At 31.2% G+C, this 24,711-nt stretch overlaps 1 protein-coding gene across 1 annotated transcript in view; it reads right to left on the bottom strand.

Moving 5' to 3' along the window:
* The window catches only part of LOC133575582 (junctophilin-1-like), a 49,443-nt gene extending 26,370 nt beyond the window's left edge, over nt 1–23,073 (bottom strand). The window contains exons 1-2 of the mRNA XM_061928262.1: nt 22,584–23,073; nt 480–1,230 (exon numbers count right to left, since the gene is read on the bottom strand). Of these exons, the coding sequence (XP_061784246.1) occupies nt 480–1,230; nt 22,584–22,962 (1,130 nt within the window). The 5' untranslated portion in view covers nt 22,963–23,073. The remainder of the gene's footprint in view (nt 1–479; nt 1,231–22,583) is intronic.
* Between the last annotated feature and the right edge of the window lie 1,638 nt (nt 23,074–24,711).

Below are 24,711 nucleotides of genomic sequence, written 5' to 3' on the forward strand. Positions count from 1 at the left end.
AAACATTTAATTAAATTGTCTGCAACAAAAAAACTTGATTTTATTGATGAAGTCGATGTATCTCCCAGGCCTAGTACAACATTTTCCAGTTTTCATAAAGAAATGATACTGTATCTCTAATGGATAGTTTGCTCCCGGGCACCAGGATTGCTGGAAAGGAGGATGAGATCTTTTAAGACCTTGTCATTTCTACATTCTTTTTGTTGGTATGATAAATGGGGGCTTGTCCGGGTACATTTTTTTCTGGCACCTCTACCTGTTACTCAAATGAGTCACCTTTGGCTTAGTAACCTTGCACGAAAGTTGTCTAAAAGGGGTTAATGTAATATTATTATCACAATTAGAGTTGAAAAATAGTTTTGTCGGTGTTTATTTTAGCGTTACAACAAGAAAATGGCATTGATTCGGTGGAATGTCCCTTACACTAACCAAGTACTGGACAACCACTGAGGAGAGGTTAGTCAAGTGGACTTTATTACCTGGAGATGGCAATCTCTACTTTGGTTCTGGCAATAGCAGCTGCTCTCACTGATCCTTCAACGGCTCGATCCACCTTCTGTTTGGTCTTGGTGTTCCTCATTGGTATCAACTGTTTCCTGATACTTCGGGACAACACATTATTCTTGTACTTCCCTTCTTCTTTGGTGCCATCGGGAAAGACAGTACGGCCGTAGCCATGGCGCTTATTGTTTAACCATTCCCCTTCATACTTCATGCCGTTGGACCGCTCGGAGACACCAAAACCGCTGCGCTTGTCATTCTTCCACTCCCCCATGTAGGACTCTGTAGTGGTGGCGTCGACGTTGTCCTCCAGAGGCAAGTAGTCATCATTATCTCCAAAACTTATGGTGGAGTTGGCATCACTGGAACTGATTCGACTCATGGTGGTGTCGCTACGCGCTGAGCTGCGTTTGCTGGAGATGGACGAGCGTGAGTCTGATTTGCGCAACCGCTGCAGACTGCCGAAGAGAGAGCCACGGCGGAAGAGACCCTTCTTTTTGTCAGAACCGTCTCCGTCTGAATGGAAGTTCAGCACGAAGCCTCCGCGGGTGCCGGCAGGGCTGTCCGTCAGACTGTCGCGCAGCACTGTGCCGTTACTCTGCTCACTACGGAGGGAGGCCAGGGAGGTTCGGAGAGGCGAGCGGATGACTGATGCCATGCCGTATGGGACACTCTGACGAACCCCATACCCGTGACGCATCCCACCAGTCCACTGACCCTGGTATGTACCTACAGCAACAACAGAGAGACAAAAGGCGATCTGATAAGTTAACAATCAGATTGTTTCTTAAAGCACTCAAGAGTTTTTCAAAGCCAGTGGTCTATCGCACACATCGGTCTCTTTAACGTGGATGTCAGAGATTCAACAGTTTGAGGCGGCATCTATTTGCTAATGACTTTCAAGTAGAACCAAGAAAAACAAGGCATTGTTGTTCCAATCAAACCCTTATTTCAGCTTACTCCTTTCACACAGCCACCGCCTCTGAAGCAAATTTGTGACCCACTCCGTCTTGGTTCTCGGCTGTATGCTTAGAACAGTAACCAGGGACCTAGACATGGTTTAGAAAGTCTTTCAATAATATAACTTGAGTTTCATAACTTTTATGGACAGAATTTCTAGGCGCAGTCAAGGCGTTGAGGGGATCCGGTTTGATGGCTGCAGGATTAGGTCTCTGCTTTTTGCAGATCAATCAATCAATCAATCAATCAATCAATCAATCAATGTTTATTTATATAGCCCTAAATCACAAGTGTCTCAAAGGGCTGCACAAGCCACAACGACATCCTCGGTATAGCCCACATAAGGGCAAGGAAAAACTCACCCCAGTGGGACGTCGATGTGAATGACTATGAGAAACCTTGGAGAGGACCGCATATGTGGGTAACCCCCCCCTCTAGGGAGACCGAATGCAATGGATGTCGAGTGGGTCTAACATAATATTGTGAGAGTCCAGTCCATAGTGGATCCAGCATAACAGTAAGAGTCCAGTCCACAGTGGGGTCAGCAGGAAACCATCCCGAGCGGAGACGGGTCAGCAGCGCAGAGATGTTCCCAACCGATATACAGGTGAGCGGTCCACCCCGGGTCCCGACCCCGGACAGCCAGCACCCCATCCATGGCCACCGGATCTGTGTGTCTCCCCTTCCACAAGGGATAGGGGGGAGCAGAGGAGAAAAGAAAAGAAATGGCAGATCAACTGGTCTAAAAAAAAAAAAAGGGGGGCTATTCAAAGGCTAGAGTATACAAATGAGTTTTGAGATGGGACTTAAATGTTTCTACTGAGGTAGCATCTCTAACTGTTACCGGGAGGGCATTCCATAGTGCTGGAGCCGTGGTCCTGATGGCTTCATCTGGCCAGGGTCTTCAGCTCTCGCTGGATCGGTTCGCAGCCGAGTGTGAAGCGACCGGGATGAGAATCAGCACCTCCAAGTCCGAGTCCATGGTTCTCGCCCGGAAAAGGGTGGAGTGCCATCTCCGGGTTGGGGTGGAGACCCTGCCCCAAGTGGAGGAGTTCAAGTACCTCGGAGTCTTGTTCACGAGTGAGGGAAGAGTGGATCGTGAGATCGACAGGCGGATCGGTGCGGCGTCTTCAGTAATGCGGACGCTGTATCGATCCGTTGTGGTGAAGAAGGAGCTGAGCCGGAAGGCAAAGCTCTCAATTTACCGGTCGGTCTACGTTCCCATCCTCCCCTATGGTCATGAGCTTTGGGTTATGACCGAAAGGACAAGATCACGGGTACAAGCGGCCGAAATGAGTTTCCTCCGCCAGGTGGCGGGGCTCTCCCTTAGAGATAGGGTGAGAAGCTCTGTCATCCGCGGGGAGCTCAAAGTAAAGCCGCTGCTCCTCCACATAGAGAGGAGCCAGATGAGGTGGTTCGGGCATCTGGTCAGGATGCCACCCGATCGCCTCCCTCGGGAGGTGTTTAGGGCACGTCCGACCGGTAGGAGGCCATGGGGAAGACCCAGGACACGTTGGGAAGACTATCTCTGGCCTGGGAACGCCTCGGGATCCCCCGGGAGGAGCTGGACGAAGTGGCTGGGGAGAGGGAAGTCTGGGCTTCCCTGCTTAGGCTGATTCCCCGGCGACCCGACCTCGGATAAGCGGAAGAAGATGGATGGATGGATGGAACTTGAGTTTGCCACAATCGAACCAGGACCACAACAGGAAGCAGGGGTGGACGGATGGATCCAAATATTAGTAGTATAGATGCCAAGGACGACGCCACTCAGTACGTGTCCATACATTAAATTAGTCCGATTTCTCGAATACTTCGACTCTACATAAGACTCTTACATCATATGGAAAGGGCGTAATCCGATCGTGTTCGGTTTTTAGAAAACTCGGACTAACACACCTGGATTATGCGATTGGAAACCAGATCTCTCGAGGGGGCGGGTGTTATTTGAGAAATCAGACTCATGGAGTGCATGGAAACGTACTGGCAGTTGCTGTCATCTTGGACTCAAGAAAAAGGTGGGGAAACAAGCATATTCCAATCAATCATCCATCCATCCATCCATCCATCTTCTTCCGCTTATCTGAGGTCGGGTCGCGTGGGACGCAGTCTAAGCAGAGAAGCCCAGACTTCCCTCTCCCCAGCCACTTCGTCCAGCTCTTCCCGGGGGATCCCGAGGCGTTCCCAGGCCAGCCGGGAGAGATAGTCTTCCCAACGTGTCCTGGGTCTTCCCCGTGGCCTCCTACCGGTCGGACGTGCCCAAAACACCTCCCTTGGGAGGCGCTCGGGTGGCATCCTGACCAGATGCCCGAACCACCTCATCTGGCTCCTCTCCATGTGGAGGAGCAGCGGCTTAACTTTGAGCTCCTCCCGGATGACAGAGCTTCTTACCCTATCTCTAAGGGAGAAACCCGGGTCGGCCGCTTGTACCCGTGATCTTGTCCTTTCGGTCATAACCCAAAGCTCATGACCATAGGTGAGGATGGTACTTGAACTCCTCCACTTGGGGGAAAGATCTCCTCCCCAACCCGAAGATGGCACTCCACCCTTTTCCGGGAGAGAACCATGGACTCGGACTTGGAGGTCAATCAATCATCATAAATCAAATATTTTGTTAGTCCCAGAGGGGAAATTAAGGTTTTCAGCACAATCCCATTCAAGAACAGACAAACATTACATGGAGACAGAAGAGGAACACCAACGTACGGCGCCCCTTAGAAAGGTGGGAGAAAGGTAAACGCTTTTGGGGGGGGGATGACTAAAAACAAGTTTCGGTCTCAGACTTCGCTTCTGCGGAGGGGGTCCAGACTAAGGCCAAGAAAAACAAAACTCAATAGCCATAAGCACACATAAACATTTTAAATAGAATCCACAGAACTTGCAACACAGGGGAGGGAGTGGGGGCTACGGTAGCGGGCTGTTGCAATCTTAAGCACAGCCCAGCCGTCCATCACGCCTAAGGGATTTAAGCGGGAAGTAAGGTGAATGGTAAGATTTTGTCGCCTATGGAAATAGGGAATTTGAAAAAAAAGTTATTTCAGAGTTCCGGATAATACAAATGAAAAACAATGCTAAAATGCTAAGAAATGAGTGTAAAAATGTAAACCGAGAGAAACCTGAGAACTATATTCTGCAGGTTTAGTGCCAGGAAGTTACAGCTGTGCTCTAAAGGGTGGGCTAAGACGGTGCGGTATTAGCGGTCTTGCATCATTTACAGACCACGCTGGTCTGACTACGGTCCGTTTTGATTGACAAATAAATCCAAAAAGCCCGGGCAGTGTGCATTGCCACGGAAAAGGAAATCAAGCAGCCATCTTTGGAGCCAACTCAGGGTTGGTGAAAAACGAACCATTCTTATCATATTTACCGCTATTTTTTTCCGTATGCTTTGAACCTGCGGCTTATAGAACGGTGTGGCTAATTTGTGGATTTTTTATTCGCTGACAGCCATAATGCAAATAGTTTCCAAAAAAAAACAATAGAAATACACTGAAAAGGTGTGTTATTGTTTGTGCTATGGCGCCATCTTTGTTAAGACTAGCTTTTAACCGGAAGTAGAAGTGCCGTCCGTAGCGTTTCTACTTGTATGGATCCTTTATTCATCTTTCCAAGCAACGGTTGTCATTTTTACAATATAACTAAAACAATTATGATCATCATAAAGTCAAAAGTATGATCATCAAGTATTAGGACGAGACTAAACATTTCTTAGTATGTAAGTATGATCATCAAGTACAAACTTTTATTCATGAACTGATTTTTTTTACACAGAATATTTCTGTTTACAATGAAAATTTTACACACTGAATTTTTTCACGGTGAAATTTTGTGCACTGATTTTTTTTGTAAACAGATTTTTATTTTTTTTACACAACATTTTTAAACACAGTATTTTAACAAAGTGAAATTTTCTGCAGGGAATTTTTTTACACTGAATTATTTTACATTAGACATTTCTGTAATGATTTTTTTTCTATAAACCAATTTTTTTACACTGAATTTTTACACACTTAGTTTCAAAACACGGAATTGTGTTACGCTGATTCTTTTCTGCATTAAACGTTTTTATACATTGAATTTTTATACACTAAATTTTTTTGCACTGAATTTTTTATAAACTAATTTTCTACATTGAATTTAAAAACACAGATTTTTTTTACACTAAATGTTTATACACAACATTTTAACATTGAGTTTTTCTGCACCAATTTAGTTTTTTTTAACTGATTATTTTTTTACACTGAATTTTTTACTGTGAATTTTTGTACATTATTTTTTTGTACACCAATTTTTTTACACTGAATTTTTCTGCACTGATTTTTTTTTATAAACTAATTTCCTACATTGAATTTTAAAACACAGATTTTTTTAATACACAACATTTTAAAACTGATTTTTTTCTGCACCAATTTATTTATTTTTACTCATTATTTTTGCATACACTGATTTTTTTTTACACTGAATTTTTTACGCAGAATTTTTCTGCATTAAATGTTTTTATACATTGAATTTTTATACATTGAATTTTTATACACTAAATTTTTTCGCACTGAATTTTTTATAAACTAATTTTCTACATTGAATTTAAAAACACAGATTTTTTTTACACTAAATGTTTATACACAACATTTTAACACTGAGTTTTTCTGCACTAATTTAGTTTTTTTTAACTAATTATTTTTGTATACACTGATTTTTTTACACTGAATTTTTTACTGTGAATCTTTGTACATTTTTTTGTACACCAATTTTTTTACACTGAATTTTTCTGCACTGATTTTTTTTTTAGAAACTAATTTCCTACATTGAATTTTAAAACAGATTTTTTTTTATACACAACATTTTAACACTGAGTTTTTCTGCACCAATTTATTTATTTTTACTCATTATTTTTGCATACACTGATTTTTTTTTTTACACTGAATTTTTTACGCAGAATTTTTCTGCATTAAATGTTTTTATACATTGAATTTTTATACATTGAATTTTTATACACTAAATTTTTTCGCACTGAATTTTTTATAAACTAATTTTCTACATTGAATTTAAAAACACAGATTTTTTTTACACTAAATGTTTATACACAACATTTTAACACTGAGTTTTTCTGCACCAATTTAGTTTTTTTTAACTAATTATTTTTGTATACACTGATTTTTTTTACACTGAATTTTTTACTGTGAATTTTTGTACATTATTTTTTTTGTACACCAATTTTTTTACACTGAATTTTTCTGCACTGATTTTTTTTTATAAACTAATTTCCTACATTGAATTTTAAAACAGATTTTTTTTATACACATTTTAACACTGAGTTTTTCTGCACCAATTTATTTATTTTTACTCATTATTTTTGCATACACTGATTTTTTTTTACACTGAATTTTTTACGCAGAATTTTTTACGCAGAATTTTTCTGCATTAAATGTTTTTATACATTGAATTTTTATACATAGAATTTTTATACAATAAATTTTTTCGCACTGAATTTTTTATAAACTAATTTTCTACATTGAATTTAAAAACACAGATTTTTTTTACACTAAATGTTTATACACAACATTTTAACACTGAGTTTTTCTGCACCAATTTAGTTTTTTTTAACTGATTATTTTGTATACACTGATTTTTTTTACACTGAATTTTTTACTGTGAATTTTTGTACATTATTTTTTTTGTACACAAATTTTTTTACACTGAATTTTTCTGCACTGATTTTTTCTTTATAAACTAATTTCCTACATTGAATTTTAAAACACAGATTTTTTTTATACACAACATTTTAACACTGAGTTTTTCTGCACCAATTTATTTATTTTTACTCATTATTTTTGCATACACTGATTTTTTTTTACACTGAATTTTTTACGCAGAATTTTTCTGCATTAAATGTTTTTATACATTGAATTTTTATACAATAAATTTTTTCGCACTGAATTTTTTATAAACTAATTTTCTACATTGAATTTAAAAACACAGATTTTTTTTTACACTAAATGTTTATACACAACATTTTAACACTGAGTTTTTCTGCACCAATTTAGTTTTTTTTAACTAATTATTTTTGTATACACTGATTTTTTTTACACTGATTTTTTTACTGTGAATTTTTGTACATTATTTTTTTGTACACCAATTGTTTTACACTGAATTTTTCTGCACTGATTTTTTTTAATAAACTAATTTCCTACATTGAATTTTAAAACACAGATTTTTTTTATACACAACATTTTAACACTGATTTTTTTCTGCACCAATTTATTTATTTTTACTCATTATTTTTGCATACACTGATTTTTTTTTACACTGAATTTTTTACGCAGAATTTTTCTGCATTAAATGTTTTTATACATTGAATTTTTATACAATAAATTTTTTCGCACTGAATTTTTTTATAAACTAATTTTCTACATTGAATTTAAAAACACAGATTTTTTTTTACACTAAATGTTTATACACAACATTTTAACACTGAGTTTTTCTGCACCAATTTAGTTTTTTTTAACTAATTATTTTTGTATACACTGATTTTTTTTACACTGATTTTTTTACTGTGAATTTTTGTACATTATTTTTTTGTACACCAATTTTTTTACACTGAATTTTTCTGCACTGATTTTTTTTTATAAACTAATTTCCTACATTGAATTTTAAAACACAGATTTTTTTTATACACAACATTTTAACACTGATTTTTTTCTGCACCAATTTATTTATTTTTACTCATTATTTTTGCATACACTGATTTTTTTTTACACTGAATTTTTTACGCAGAATTTTTCTGCATTAAATGTTTTTATACATTGAATTTTTATACACTAAATTTTTTCGCACTGAATTTTTTATAAACTAATTTTCTACATTGAATTTAAAAACACAGATTTTTTTTACACTAAATGTTTATACACAACATTTTAACACTGAGTTTTTCTGCACCAATTTAGTTTTTTTTAACTGATTATTTTTGTATACACTGATTTTTTTTACACTGAATTTTTTACTGTGAATTTCTGTACATTATTTTTTTTGTACACCAATTTTTTTTACACTGAATTATTCTGCACTGATTTTTTTTTATAAACTAATTTCCTACATTGAATTTTAAAACACAGATTTTTTTATACACAACATTTTAACACTGATTTTTTTCTGCACCAATTTATTTATTTTTACTCATTATTTTTGCATACACTGATTTTTTTTTACACTGAATTCTTTACGCAGAATTTTTCTGCATTAAATGTTTTTATACATTGAATTTTTATACATTGAATTTTTATACACTAAATTTTTTCGCACTGAATTTTTTATAAACTAATTTTCTACATTGAATTTAAAAACACAGATTTTTTTTACACTAAATGTTTATACACAACATTTTAACACTGAGTTTTTCTGCACCAATTTAGTTTTTTTTAACTGATTATTTTTGTATACACTGATTTTTTTTACACTGAATTTTTTACTGTGAATTTTTGTACATTATTTTTTTTGTACACCAATTTTTTTACACTGAATTTTTCTGCACTGATTTTTTTTTTATAAACTAATTTTCTACATTGAATTTTAAAACACAGATTTTTTTTTATACACAACATTTTAACACTGAGTTTTTCTGCACCAATTTATTTATTTTTACTCATTATTTTTGCATACACTGATTTTTTTTTACACTGAATTTGTTACGCAGAATTTTTCTGCATTAAATGTTTTTATACATTGAATTTTTATACATTGAATTTTTATACAATAAATTTTTTCGCACTGAATTTTTTATAAACTAATTTTCTACCGTTGAATTTAAAAACACAGATTTTTTTTTACAATAAATGTTTATACACAACATTTTAACACTGAGTTTTTCTGCACCAATTTAGTTTTTTTTAACTGATTATTTTTTTTTACACTGAATTTTTTACTGTGAATTTTTGTACATTATTTTTTTTGTACACCAATTTTTTACACTGAATTTTTCTGCACTGATTTTTTTTTAATAAACTAATTTCCTACATTGAATTTTAAAAACACAGATTTTTTTTATACACAACATTTTAACACTGATTTTTTTCTGCACCAATTTATTTATTTTTACTCATTATTTTTGCATACACTGATTTTTTTTTTACACTGAATTTTTTACGCAGAATTTTTCTGCATTAAATTTTTGTCTACACTATTTTTTTTTACACTGACTTTTTCTGCTCTGAATTTTTAATAAACTAATTTTCTACATTGACTTTTTTATACACTAAATGTTGATACCCAACATTTTTAACACTGACTTTTTCTGCACATATTTTTTTTTTTACACTGAATTCTTTTGCATTGGACTTTTCTGTACTGATTTTTTACACTGAATTTTTACCAACTTAATTTTAAAACACTGAATTTTTTACACTGAATTATTTATGCTAAATTTTTCTACATAACATTTTTGTATACCTTAATTTTTTTACACTGAATTTTTCTGGATAGAATTTTTTATAAACACATTTTCTAAATTGAATTTTAACACACTGACTTTTTTTTATACATAAAATGTTGATACAGAACATTTTTAACACAGTTTTTGTGCACCAATTTTTTTTTTTACGCATTTTTTCATACACACTGATTTTTTTACACTGAACTTTTCGTTATTATATTTTTTTATACACCAATTTTTTTTACATTGAATTTGTATGCACTGATTTTTTTATACATAGTTTTTCTCAGTATCGGCCAATCTCACCCATGGATCATGGTTATCAGTAAATCTACAGTTCGTACATGTGATGAGTATCGGTATCGGCCAATCTGACCCATGGATCATGGTTATCAGTAAATCTACAGTTCGTACATGTGATGAGTATCGGTATCGGCCAATCTCACCCATGGATCATGGTTATCAGTAAATCCCTGATTGGAACTTTCCTAATGACGACTCTGGTTCCCATTGGCTCCTATTGGGATAGTCCTAGGTCAACTGTCCTTATGGAACCTTCATGTGGGACAGGGTCCAGGTCACTGGTGACTCTGACCAGGATCAGCAGTGCAAAACCGAATGGATGAAATATGATACCAGATAGTCCTTAGACACTTCTAAGTATTTACGTCAATGAATCTGAAGCAACCTTGGAAAGAAACTCTTCACATACTTCTGATTGACTCTGAGACCAAGTGAGACCTGGACTTGGTTTCAGTTGCGGTCTTGGCTGTCAAACAGTTAAGTCCACGTTCAGGTTGTGAGGCCTCAGCCGGAGAATGTGAGAATGGTCTATTTTAAAAGCTGGAAGTAACTGGAGACACTTGGAAGTCTGTTGGCGGGCCAAACATAACCCTGTGTGCCTCGGTCTTGCTATGTCAACCAGACCTGATCTAGCGGCTGGCCAAGGAGCTTAGAAAAGACGCTTGTTAAAATGGTGTTTTATTTCACACTCTATATCTACACCTACTTATGTATGTACTGTACTCATACAGTCATTTTTCTGCACATTTTTTATGAACTGAAATTTTACACATTTTTACATTTTTTCTTCACTATTTTTTACACTGATATTTTACACACAGAATTTTTTTTTTACAATTTTTTTGACACTGATTTTTATTATACTGAATTTTGTTCTGCTCTAAATGTTTCTAAATAAAAATGTATACACAAAATTTTACACACTGAATTTTTCCTGCACCAGAAGTTTTTTTACACAGAATTTTTCTCCTGTAATTTTTTTAACAAATTTTTTCTACGTTGAATTATTTTATGAACTGATTTTTTACAAAATGAATTGTAAAAAACTGCATTTTGACTAACTGAAATTTTACACACCACATTTTTTTGACACATAATTTTTCTGCACTAAAGATTTTATAGACTGAATTTTTACACACTGATTTATTTACACTGATTTTTTTCTGCACTAAATTTTTTATACACTGATTTTTTTCTGCACTGATTTTTTTTATGAACTGATTTTTTTTTACACTGAATTTTTACAAACTGAATTGCAAAAAACTAATTTTGACTAACTGAAATTTTACACACCAAATTTTTTTGGCACAGAATTTTTCTGCACTAAAGTTTTTGTACACTGAATTTTTCTGCACCTATTTTTTTATAAACTGAACTTTTACACACTAAAATGTAAAACACCGTATTCTAACAAACTGACATTTTCTGCACTGATTTGTTACACTAATTTTTATTCCACTGAATTTTTTTACACTGAAATTTTACACACTGAATTTTTTTCAGCACTTATTTTTTTTACACTGATTTGTATTATACTGAATTTTGTTCTGCTCTAAATGTTTTTACACAAACATTTTACACACTGAATTTTTCCTGCACCAAAAGTTTTAATTTTTTTTCCACAGAATTCTTCTCCACTAATTTTTTATACACATTTTCTCTACGCTGAATTATTTTATGAACTGATTTTTTACAAACTGAATTGTAAAAAAAATGCATTTTAACTAACTGAAATTTTACACACCAAATTTTTTTGACACAGAATTTTTCTGCACAAAGTTTTTATTCACAACATTTTTTATACACTGATTTTTTTTATGAACTGATTTTTTTACACTGAATTTTTACAAACTGAATTGTAAAAAAACCTGCACTTTAACTAACTGAAATTTTACACACCAAATTTTATTGACACAAAATTTTTCTGCACTAAAGTTTTTACACGCTGAATTTTTTTACACTAAAATTTTACACACTGATTTTTTTTACACAATTTTTTTCAGCACTCATTTTTTTTACACTGATTTGTATTATACTGCATTTTGTTCTGCTCTAAATGTTTTTACACAAACATTTTACACACTGAATTTTTCCTGCACAGAATTCTTCTCCACTAATTTTTTTTACACATTTTTTCTACGCTGAATTATTTTACACTGAATTTTTACAAACTGAATTGTAGAAAAAACTGCACTTTAACTAACTGAAATTTTACACACCAAATTTTATTGACACAAAATTTTTCTGCAGTAAAGTTTTTACACGCTGAATTTTTTTACACTAAAATTTTACACACTGCTTTTTTTTTTAACACAAATTTTTCCTGCACCAAAAGTTTTTTTCCACAGAATTCTTCTCCACTAATTTTTTTTACACATTTTTTCTACGCTGAATTGTTTTATGAACTGATTTTTTACAAACTGAATTGTAAAAAAAAATGCATTTCAACTAACTGAAATTTTACACACCAAATTTTTTTGACACAGAATTTTTCTGCACTAAAGTTTTTATTCACTAAATTTTTTATACACTGATTTTTTTTATGAACGGATTTTTTTACACTGAATTTTTACAAACTGAATTGTAGAAAAAACTGCACTTTAACTAACTGAAATTTTACACACCAAATTTTATTGACACAAAATTTTTCTGCAGTAAAGTTTTTACATGCTGAATTTTTTTTACACTAAAATTTTACACACTGATTTTTTTTTTTACACAATTTTTTTCAGCACTCATTTTTTTACACTGATTTGTATTATACTGCATTTTGTTCTGCTCTAAATGTTTTTACACAAACATTTTACACACTGAATTTTTCCTGCACCAAAAGTTTTTTTACACAGAATTCTTCTCCACTAATTTTTTTTACACATTTTTTCTACGCTGAATTATTTTATGAACTGATTTTTTACAAACTGAATTGTAAAAAAAAATGCATTTTAACTAGCTGAAATTTTACACACCAAATTTTTTAGACACAATTTTTCTGCACTAAAGTTTTTATTCACAAAATTTTTTATACACTGATTTTTTTATGAACTGATTTTTTACACTGAATTTTTACAAATTGAACTGTAAAAAAAAAAGGATTTTAACTAACTGAAATTTTACACACCAAATTTTTTGACACAGAATTTTTGTGCACTAGAGTTTTTATACACTGAATTGTTCTGTGTTTTTTACACTAATTTTTATTGCACTGAATTTTTTTACACTGAAATTTTACACACAAAATTTTTTTTTTACACAATTTTTTTCAGCACTTTTTTTTTTTACACTGATTTTTATTATACTGAATTTTGTCCTACTCTAAATGTTTCTACACAAAAATGTGTACACAAAAAATTTACACACTGAATTTTTCCTGCACCAAAAGTTTTCGTTTTTACACAGAATTCTTCTCTAATTTTTTTTACACATTTGTTCTACACTAAAGTTTTTATACACTGAATTTTTCTACACCTTTTTTTTATAAACTGAACTTTTACACACTAAAATGTAAAACACTGTATTCTAACAATATGACATTTTCTGCACTGATTTTTTACACTAATTTTTATTGCACTGAATTTTTTTTACACTGAAATTTTACACAGAATTTTTTTTTTTTACACAATTTCTTTCAGCATTAATTTTTTTACACTGATTTTTATTATACTGAATTTTGTTCTGCTCTAAATGTTTTTACACAAAAATTTTACACACTGAATTTTTCTTGCACCAAAAGTTTTTTTACACAGAATTCTTCTCCACTCATTTTTTTACACATTTTTTCTACGCTGAATTATTTAATGAACTGATTTTTTACAAACTGAATTGTAAAACAATGCATTTTATTTAACTGAAATTTTACACACCAAATTTTTGGGACACAGAATGTTTCTGCACTAAAGTTTTTATACACTAGATTTTTTATACACTGATTTTTTTTATGAACTGATTTTTTTTACACAGAATTTTTCCAACTGAATTGTAAAAAAACTGCATTTTAACTAACTGAAATTTTACACACCAAATTTTATTGACACAGAATTTTTCTGCACTAAAGTTTTTATACACTGATTTTTTTTTACACTGAAATTTTACTCACTGAGTTTTTATACACTACATTTTTTATACACTGATTTTTTTTTTGAACTGATTTCTTTTACACTGAATTTTTACAAATTGAATTGTAAAAAAAACAACTGGATTTTAACTAAGTGAAATTTTACACACCAACATTTTTTGACACAGAATTTTTGTGCACTAAAGTTTTTATACACTGAATTCTTCTGCATCTATTTTTTATAAACTGAACTTTTAAACACTAAAATGTAAAACACTGTATTCTAACAAACTGATATTTTTTTTAGACAAACATTTTTTTAGACAAAATTTTCCCGGACCTATTTTTTTGCACTTAAGTTTTCTGCATTTATTTTTTGTATCTACTGATCTTTTACCTAAATTTTAAAGCACTGAAATGTTGTACACCAAATTTTGTTTCACTAATTTTTTTCTGCATATAATTTCATACACTGCGTATTTTGACAGGCTAAATTTTAAAACACTTTTTGAATTTTTCTGCACTAATTTTTTTAATACACTGAATTTTGTCTACACTGAAATGTTCTGCAATTAATTTTTATAAATTAATTTTTTTTCTATACAGAATTTTTCTGCACTAATTTTTTTTCGACAAAATTTTCCCGGACCTATTGTTTTACACTTAAGTTTTCTGCATTTATTTTTTGTATCTATTGATCTTTTACCTTGAATTTTAAAGCACTGAAATGTTATACACCAAATTTTGTTACACTTTAGACGACATTTTTATACACTTAATTTTAAAACACTGAATTTTTTATCGACTGAAATTTTACACACCAAAATGTTGAATTACATTTTTCTGCGCTGAATTTTATTTATGATCTGATTTTTTTACACTGAATTTTTGTCCACCAAATGTTGTTTCACTGATTTTTTTTCTGCACATAATTTCATACACTGCGTATTTTGACAGGCTAAATTTTAAAACACTTTTTGAATTTTTTTGCACTGATTTTTTTAATACACTGAATTTTGTCTACACTGAAATGTTCTGCAATTAATTTTTTGTATCTATTGATCTTTTACCTTGAATTTTAAAGCACTGAAATTTTATACACCAAATTTTGTTACACTGATTTTTACTGCGCTGAATTTTTTTAGACGGCATTTTTACACACTTAATTTTAAAACACTGAATTTTTTATCGACTGAAATTTTACACACCAAAATGTTGAATTACATTTTTGTGCGCTGAACTTTTTTATGATCTGTTTTTTTTACACTGAATTTTTGCACACCAAATTTTGTTACACTGATTTTTACTTAAATTAAAAAATTTTCTATACAGAATTTTTCTGCACTCATTTTTTTCGACAAAATTTTCCCGGACCTATTTTTTTTACACTTAAGTTTTCTGCATTTATTTTTTGTATATACTGATCTTTTACCTTGAATTTTAAAGCACTGAAATTGTATGCACCAAATTTTGTTACACTGATTTTTACTGCACTGAATTTTTTTAGACGACATTTTTACACACTTAAATTTATAACACTGAATTTTTTATCGACTGAAATTTTACACACCAAAATGTTGAATTACATTTTTGTGCGCTGAACTTTTTTATGATCTGTTTTTTTTACACTGAATTTTTGCACACCAAATTTTGTTACACTGATTTTTACTTAAATTAAAAAAATTTCTATACAGAATTTTTCTGCACTCATTTTTTTAGACAAAATTTTCCCGGACCTATTTTTTTACACTTAAGTTTTCTGCATTTATTTTTTGTATATACTGATCTTTTACCTTGAATTTTAAAGCACTGAAATTGTATGCACCAAATATTATTACACTGATTTTTACTGCACTGAATTTTTTTAGACGACATTTTTACACACTTAATTTTAAAACACTGAATTTTTTATCGACTGAAATTTTACACACCAAAATGTTGAATTACATTTTTGTGCGCTGAACTTTTTTATGATCTGTTTTTTTTACACTGAATTTTTGCACACCAAATTTTGTTACACTGATTTTTACTTAAATTAAAAAAATTTCTATACAGAATTTTTCTGCACTCATTTTTTTCGACAAAATTTTCCCGGACCTATTTTTTTTACACTTAAGTTTTCTGCATTTATTTTTTGTATATACTGATCTTTTACCTTGAATTTTAAAGCACTGAAATTGTATGCACCAAATTTTGTTACACTGATTTTTACTGCACTGAATTTTTTTAGACGACATTTTTACACACTTAAATTTATAACACTGAATTTTTTATCGACTGAAATTTTACACACCAAAATGTTGAATTACATTTTTGTGCGCTGAACTTTTTTATGATCTGTTTTTTTTACACTGAATTTTTGCACACCAAATTTTGTTACACTGATTTTTACTTAAATTAAAAAAATTTCTATACAGAATTTTTCTGCACTCATTTTTTTAGACAAAATTTTCCCGGACCTATTTTTTTACACTTAAGTTTTCTGCATTTATTTTTTGTATATACTGATCTTTTACCTTGAATTTTAAAGCACTGAAATTTTATACACCAAATTTTGTTACATTGACTTTTACTGCACTGAATTTTTTTAGACGACATTTTTACACACTTAATTTTAAAACACTGAATTTTTCATCGACTGAAATTTTACACACCAAAATGTTGAATTACATTTTTGTGCGCTGAACTTTATTATGATCTGTTTTTTTTACACTGAATTTTTGCACACCAAATTTTGTTACACTGATTTTTACTTAAATTAAAAAAAAATTCTATACAGAATTTTTCTGCACTCATTTTTTTTAGACAAAATTTTCCCGGACCTATTTTTTTACACTTAAGTTTTCTGCATTTATTTTTTGTATATACTGATCTTTTACCTTGAATTTTAAAGCACTGAAATTTTATACACCAAATTTTGTTACACTTATTTTTACTGCGCTGAATTTTTTTAGACGGCATTTTTACACACTTAATTTTAAAACACTGAATTTTTTATCGACTGAAATTTTACACACCAAAATGTTGAATTACATTTTTCTGCGCTGAATTTTTTTATGATCTGTTTTTTTTACACTGAATTTTTGTACACCAAATTTTGTTACACTGATTTTTACTGTGAATTTTTTAGACAACATTTTTACACACTAAATTTTAAAACACTGAATTTTTTTATCGACTGAAATTTTACACACCAAAATGTTGAATTGCATTTTTCTGCGCTGAATTTTTTTTTACACAGAATTTTTCTGCACCAAATTTTTTATACACTGATTTTTTCGGCACTAATTTTTTTTTATGAACTGATTTTTTTTTACACTGAATTTTTACAAACTGAATTGTAAAAAACTGCATTTTAACTAACTGAAATTTTACACACCAAATTTTTATGACACATTTTTCTTCTCTACATTTTTCGTATACTGATTTTTTATACACTGAATTTTTCACCTTTTTTTATCAACTGAATTTTTACACGCTAAAATTTAAAACACTGTATTTGTGCAATGATAACTATTAGCTTGTTAACTGTTAGCATGTTAGCTTTTTTTAAGCTAATTTTCCAGGTATACACCTCAAAGCCATACAAGTGTATGTCAGTGCTTGACACATGCTAGCATGCTAACATGCTTTTAGCTTGATTTGATCATTTCAACCTAAAATTCACGGATTTTGAGACTTGTCGCCATCTTGCAAGTATGCTAACTCTTCCCATGATAACATGCTAAAGTTTTATATCAGTATTTTAACACATTTTATTCATTTAAACCTAAAAGTCAGGGATTGTGATCCTCGGCGCCATCTTGGAAGAACGCTAACTTTTCTAATGTTATCATGCCAACATTAGCATGTTAAAATTTTATGTTAGCCTTTTAGCTCATTTTCATCATTTAAGTCTAAAATTCATGGATTTTGAGACTGGTTTCCATCTTGAATGTATGCTAACTGTTCCCATGATAACAAGCTAATGTTAGCATGCTACCATTTTGTACTAGTATTTTAGCAAATTTTATGTATTGAACCTAAAAATCAGGGATATTGATTATTGCCGCCATCTTAAAGAATGTTAACTTTTCCAATGTTATCTTGCTAACATTACCACGCTAAAATTTTTTGCTAACATTTTAGTTAATTTTGATTATTTATACCTGAAATTCATTAATTTTGAGACTTGTCACCAGCTTAAAAGTATGCTAACTGTCCCAATGATAACAAGCTAATGTTAGCATGCTATTATTGTATACTAGTATTTTAGCCAGTTTGATTTATTTAAACCTAATAATCATAGATATTGATACTTGGCGCCATCTTCGAAGTATGCTAACGTTTCCAATGTTAACATGCTAACATTAGCAGGCTAACACTTTTTTTTTACTAGTATTTTAGCAAATTTTATTCATTCGAATGTTAAAATCAGGGATATTGATACTTGGCACCATTCTAGAAGTATGCTAACTTTTCCTATATAATCATGCTAACATTAACGTGCTAACATTTTAGTTTATTTTAATCATTTGAACCTACATTTTATACATTTTTTAGACTGGTCACCAGCTTAAAAGTATGATAACTGTCCCCATGATAACAAGCTAATGTTAGCATGCTAATATTTTATACTAGTATTTTAGCTAGTTTGATTTATCTCAACCTAATAATCAGGGATATTGATCCTTGGCACCATTCTAGAAGTATGCTAACTTTTCCTATATAATCATGCTAACATTAACGTGCTAACATTTTAGTTTATTTTAATCATTTGAACCTAAATTTTATTAATTTTTTAGACTGGTCACCAGCTTAAAAGTATGCTAACTGTCCCCATGATAACAAGCTAATGTTAGCATGCTAATATTTTATACTAGTATTTTAGCTAGTTTGATTTATTTCAACCTAATAATCATAGATATTGATACTTGGCGCCATCTTCGAAGTATGCTAACGTTTCCAATGTTAACATGCTAACATTAGCAGGCTAACACTTTTTTTTTTTACTAGTATTTTAGCTAATTTTATTCATTAGAATGTTAAAATCAGGGATATTGATACTTGGCACCATTCTAGAAGTATGCTAACTTTTCCTATATAATCGTGCTAGCATTAACGTGCTAACATTTTAGTTTATTTTAATCATTTGAACCTACATTTTATCAATGTTGAGACTGGTCACCAGCTTAAAAGTATGCTAACTGTCCCCATGATAACAAGCTAATGTTAGCATGCTAATATTTTATACTAGTATTTTAGCTAGTTTGATTTATTTAAACCTAATAATCATAGATATTGATACTTGGCGCCATCTTCGAAGTATGCTAACGTTTCCAATGTTAACATGCTAACATTAGCAGGCTAACACTTTTTTTTTTACTAGTATTTTAGCAAATTTTATTCATTCGAATGTTAAAATCAGGGATATTGATACTTGGCACCATTCTAGAAGTATGCTAACTTTTCCTATATAATCGTGCTAACATTAACGTGCTAACATTTTAGTTCATTTTAATCATTTGAACCTACATTTTATCAATTTTGAGACTGGTCACCAGCTTAAAAGTATGCTAACTGTCCCCATGATAACAAGCTAATGTTAGCATGCTAATATTTTATACTAGTATTTTAGCTAGTTTGATTTATTTAAACCTAATAATCAGGGATATTGATACTTGGCACCATTCTAGAAGTATGCTAACTTTTCCTATATAATCGTGCTAACATTAACGTGCTAACATTTTAGTTTATTTTAATCATTTGAACCTAAATTTTATAAATTTTTTAGACTGGTCACCAGCTTAAAAGTATGCTAACTGTCCCCATGATAACAAGTTAAATGTTAGCATGCTAATATTTTATACTAGTATTTTAGCTAGTTTGATTTATTTAAACCTAATAATCATAGATATTGATACTTGGCGCCATCTTCGAAGTATGCTAACGTTTCCAATGTTAACATGCTAACATTAGCAGGCTAACACTTTTTTTTTTACTAGTATTTTAGCTAATTTTATTCATTCAAATGTTAAAATCAGGGATATTGATACTTGGCACCATTCTAGAAGTATGCTAACTTTTCCTATATAATCATGCTAACATTAACGTGCTAACATTTTAGTTTATTTTAATCATTTGAACCTACATTTTATAAATTTTTTAGACTGGTCACCAGCTTAAAAGTATGCTAACTGTCCCCATGATAACAAGCTAATGTTAGCATGCTAATATTTTATATTAGTATTTTAGCTAGTTTGATTTATTTAAACCTAATAATCATAGATATTGATACTTGGCGCCATATTCGAAGTATGCTAACGTTTCCAATGTTAACATGCTAAGTTAGCAGGCTAACACTTTTTTTTTACTAGTATTTTAGCTAATTTTATTCATTAGAATGTTAAAATCAGGGATATTGATACTTAGCACCATTCTAGAAGTATGCTAACTTTTCCTATATAATCATGCTAACATTAACGTGCTAACATTTTAGTTTATTTTAATCATTTGAACCTACATTTTATTAATTTTTTAGACTGGTCACCAGCTTAAAAGTATGCTAACTGTCCCCATGATAACAAGCTAATGTTAGCATGCTAATATTTTATACTAGTATTTTAGCTAGTTTGATTTATTTCAACCTAATAATCAGGGATATTGATACTTGGCACCATTCTAGAAGTATGCTAACTTTTCCTATATAATCATGCTAGCATTAACGTGCTAACATTTTAGTTTATTTTAATCATTTGAACCTACATTTTATCAATTTTGAGACTGGTCACCAGCTTAAAAGTATGCTAACTGTCCCCATGATAACAAGTTAAATGTTAGCATGCTAATATTTTATACTAGTATTTTAGCTAGTTTGATTTATTTAAACCTAATAATCAGGGATATTGATACTTGGCACCATTCTAGAAGTATGCTAACTTTTCCTATATAATCATGCTAACATTAACGTGCTAACATTTTAGTTTATTTTAATCATTTGAACCTAAATTTGATCAATTTTGAGACTGGTCACCAGCTTAAAAGTATGCTAACTGTCCCCATGATAACAAGTTAATGTTAGCATGCTAATACTTTATACTAGTATTTTAGCTAGTTTGATTTATTTAAACCTAATAATCATAGATATTGATACTTGGCGCCATCTTCGAAGTATGCTAACGTTTCCAATGTTAACATGCTAACATTAGCAGGCTAACACTTTTTTTTTTTACTAGTATTTTAGCTAATTTTATTCATTCGAATGTTAAAATCAGGGATATTGATACTTGGCACCATTCTAGAAGTATGCTAACTTTTCCTATATAATCATGCTAACATTAACGTGCTAACATTTTAGTTTATTTTAATCATTTGAACCTAAATTTTATAAATTTTTTAGACTGGTCACCAGCTTAAAAGTATGCTAACTGTCCCCATGATAACAAGCTAATGTTAGCATGCTAATATTTTATACTAGTATTTTAGCTAGTTTGATTTATTTCAACCTAATAATCAGGGATATTGATACTTGGCACCATTCTAGAAGTATGCTAACTTTTCCTATATAATCATGCTAACATTAACGTGCTAACATTTTAGTTTATTTTAATCATTTGAACCTAAATTTGTTCAATTTTGAGACTGGTCACCAGCTTAAAAGTATGCTAACTGTCCCCATGATAACAAGCTAGTGTTAGCATGCTAATGTTTTATATTAGTATTTTAACAAATTTCATGTATTCGAACCTAAAAATCAGGGATATTGATAATATTAACTTTTCCAATGTTATCTTGCTAACATTACCATGCTAAAGTTTTTTGCTAACATTTTAGTTTATTTTAATAATTCCAACCACGGAATTTGAGACTTGTCACCAGCTTAAAAGTACGCTAACTGTCCCCAAGATAACAAGTTAATGTTAGCATGCTAATATTTTATACTAGTATATGAGCTAGTTTGATTTATTTGAACCTAATAGTCAGGTATATTGATACTTGGCGCCAACTTAGCAGTACGTTAACAATCCTTATCTTGCTAACATTAAAATGCTAAAAATGTATGCACGGAATTGAGCTAATTCAAACCTTATTTTATGGATTTTAAGATGGTTCTGTTTTGTTTGATCAGCCGTTTTACTGCCGCGTTACAGACAACGTTTGGAAAACAATTAAAGTATGTAAATATTCCAAAACATATATATCTGTCGGGGGAAATGTTTTCCCCTACAATTTAGTGGGTGTGGCTTATATACCGGTGCGCTCTATAGTCCGGAAAGTAGGGTTCAAGTTCTCAAGTGTGTAGTTTTTGTTTTCCCGAGTCAAGTTGGTAAATATTGCCATGCGAAAAGTTCCTAAAAAGATGAATACCTCCATCCGCGTACGTCTCCACGCCGTATCCGTCCTGCAGTCCGTTGTTCCAGGTGCCCTCGTACCGGGCCGGCGTGTTCAGACTCTGCCGTACTCCGTAGCGCCCCTTGAAGCCGTGCGTCCACTCGCCCCGGTACGTCCAGCGGCCCTTGCTCTCCACGCCGAGTCCGTGGCGCTTTCCCTGCGCCCAGTAGCCCCGGTACACGTTCCCGCTGGGCCAGGTGTACGCGCCCACCACCTCGAAGCCGTTGGACCAGGAGCCCGCGTACTCGCCCTGGCCCTTGGGCCCGGTGCACACGCCCTGGCCGTGCGCCTTGCCGTCGTCCCAGCCGCCGCAGTACGTGCCGCCATCGTCGAAGTCGAAGCGACCGCCCGTCATTCGCCTGCAGGGGGAGCGCAGCCTGAGGGGGGTCTTGGGTCTCACACGAGGCGGGCTCCCGGGGACGGAAGGTGGCGGCGGGCGGCCAGGAGCATCGGGAGTGACCGAGCACGGAGCGTGACAGGCGGCATAGTCGCGCCGCCGCTCCGCGCCGGGCACCACCTTGCCCACTGGGCGATACAAACATCGACACCGGTGCGTGGTATCAGTGTCGGGCCGATACCAGCCTGAGCAGATCGACGCGTGGATGTTTTCGCTCTTGCTGTTGACGCACCAGTTTTTGCTTTTGCTTACTTTTATTTTGCTCACACAAGAAACTGTGGAGTTTTATCGACAGTTTTATATTTTTAATAACTTTTTATGCGACATGTTGTCGTTTATTTGATGAAGCAGCAAGTTTTGTACTTGACAAAACTTCAAACTTCTTATACAGAATTCATTTTAATTAAGTCAACCTAAAGGAATGTGTGCTTTTATTTCTATTTCTATTTATTATTACAACTTTATGTTATATATATATATATATATATATATATATATATATATATATATATATATATATATATATATATATATATATATATATATATATATATATATATATATATATAATTTATAAATATGTATATATATTTATATATATATATATAATTTATAAATGTGTATATATATATATATATATACACATATATATACATATTTATAAATGATTTATTTTCTTTAATTTAAATATATATATACATATTTATAAATTATTTATTTTCTATTTTTATTTTCACTTTTTTCATATTTTAATATTTGCACTTCTCTTCCCCCATTACAACTTTGTTTTATATATATATATATATATATATATATATATATATAATTTATAAATGTGTATATATGTATATATATATATATATATATATACACATATATATACATATTTATAAATTATTTATTTTCTATTTTTATTTTCACTTTTTTCATATTTTAATATTTGCGCTTCTCTTCCCCCCCATTACAACTTTGTTTTATATATATATATATATATATAATTTATAAATATGTATATATGTATATATATATGTATATATATATATATATATATATATATATAATTTATAAATATGTATATATGTATATATATATGTATATATATATATATATATATATATATATATATACATATTTATAAATGATTTATTTTCTATTTTTATTTTCACTTTTTTCATATTTTAATATTTGCGCTTCTCTTCTCCCATTACAACTTTATGTTTTATATATATTTATATATATATATATAATTTATAAATATGTATATATATATATATATATATATATATATATATATATATATATATATATATATATACACACACATATATATATACATATTTATAAATGATTTATTTTCTATTTTTATTTTCACTTTTTTCATATTTTAATATTTGCGCTTCTCTTCCCCCCATTACAACTTTATGTTTTATATATATATATATATATATATTTATATATATGTATAATTTATAAATATGTATATATATATATATATATATATATATATAGATACACACACATATATATATATATATACATATTTATAAATTATTTATTTTCTATTTTTATTTTCACTTTTTTCATATTTTAATATTTGCGCTTCTCTTCCCCCCATTACAACTTTATATTTTATATACATATATATATATATATATATTTATATATATATATAATTTATAAATATGTATATATATATATATATATATA

This window comes from Nerophis lumbriciformis, linkage group LG33 (genome assembly GCF_033978685.3).
Source record: "Nerophis lumbriciformis linkage group LG33, RoL_Nlum_v2.1, whole genome shotgun sequence".
In the NCBI taxonomy this organism is placed as follows: domain Eukaryota; kingdom Metazoa; phylum Chordata; class Actinopteri; order Syngnathiformes; family Syngnathidae; genus Nerophis; species Nerophis lumbriciformis.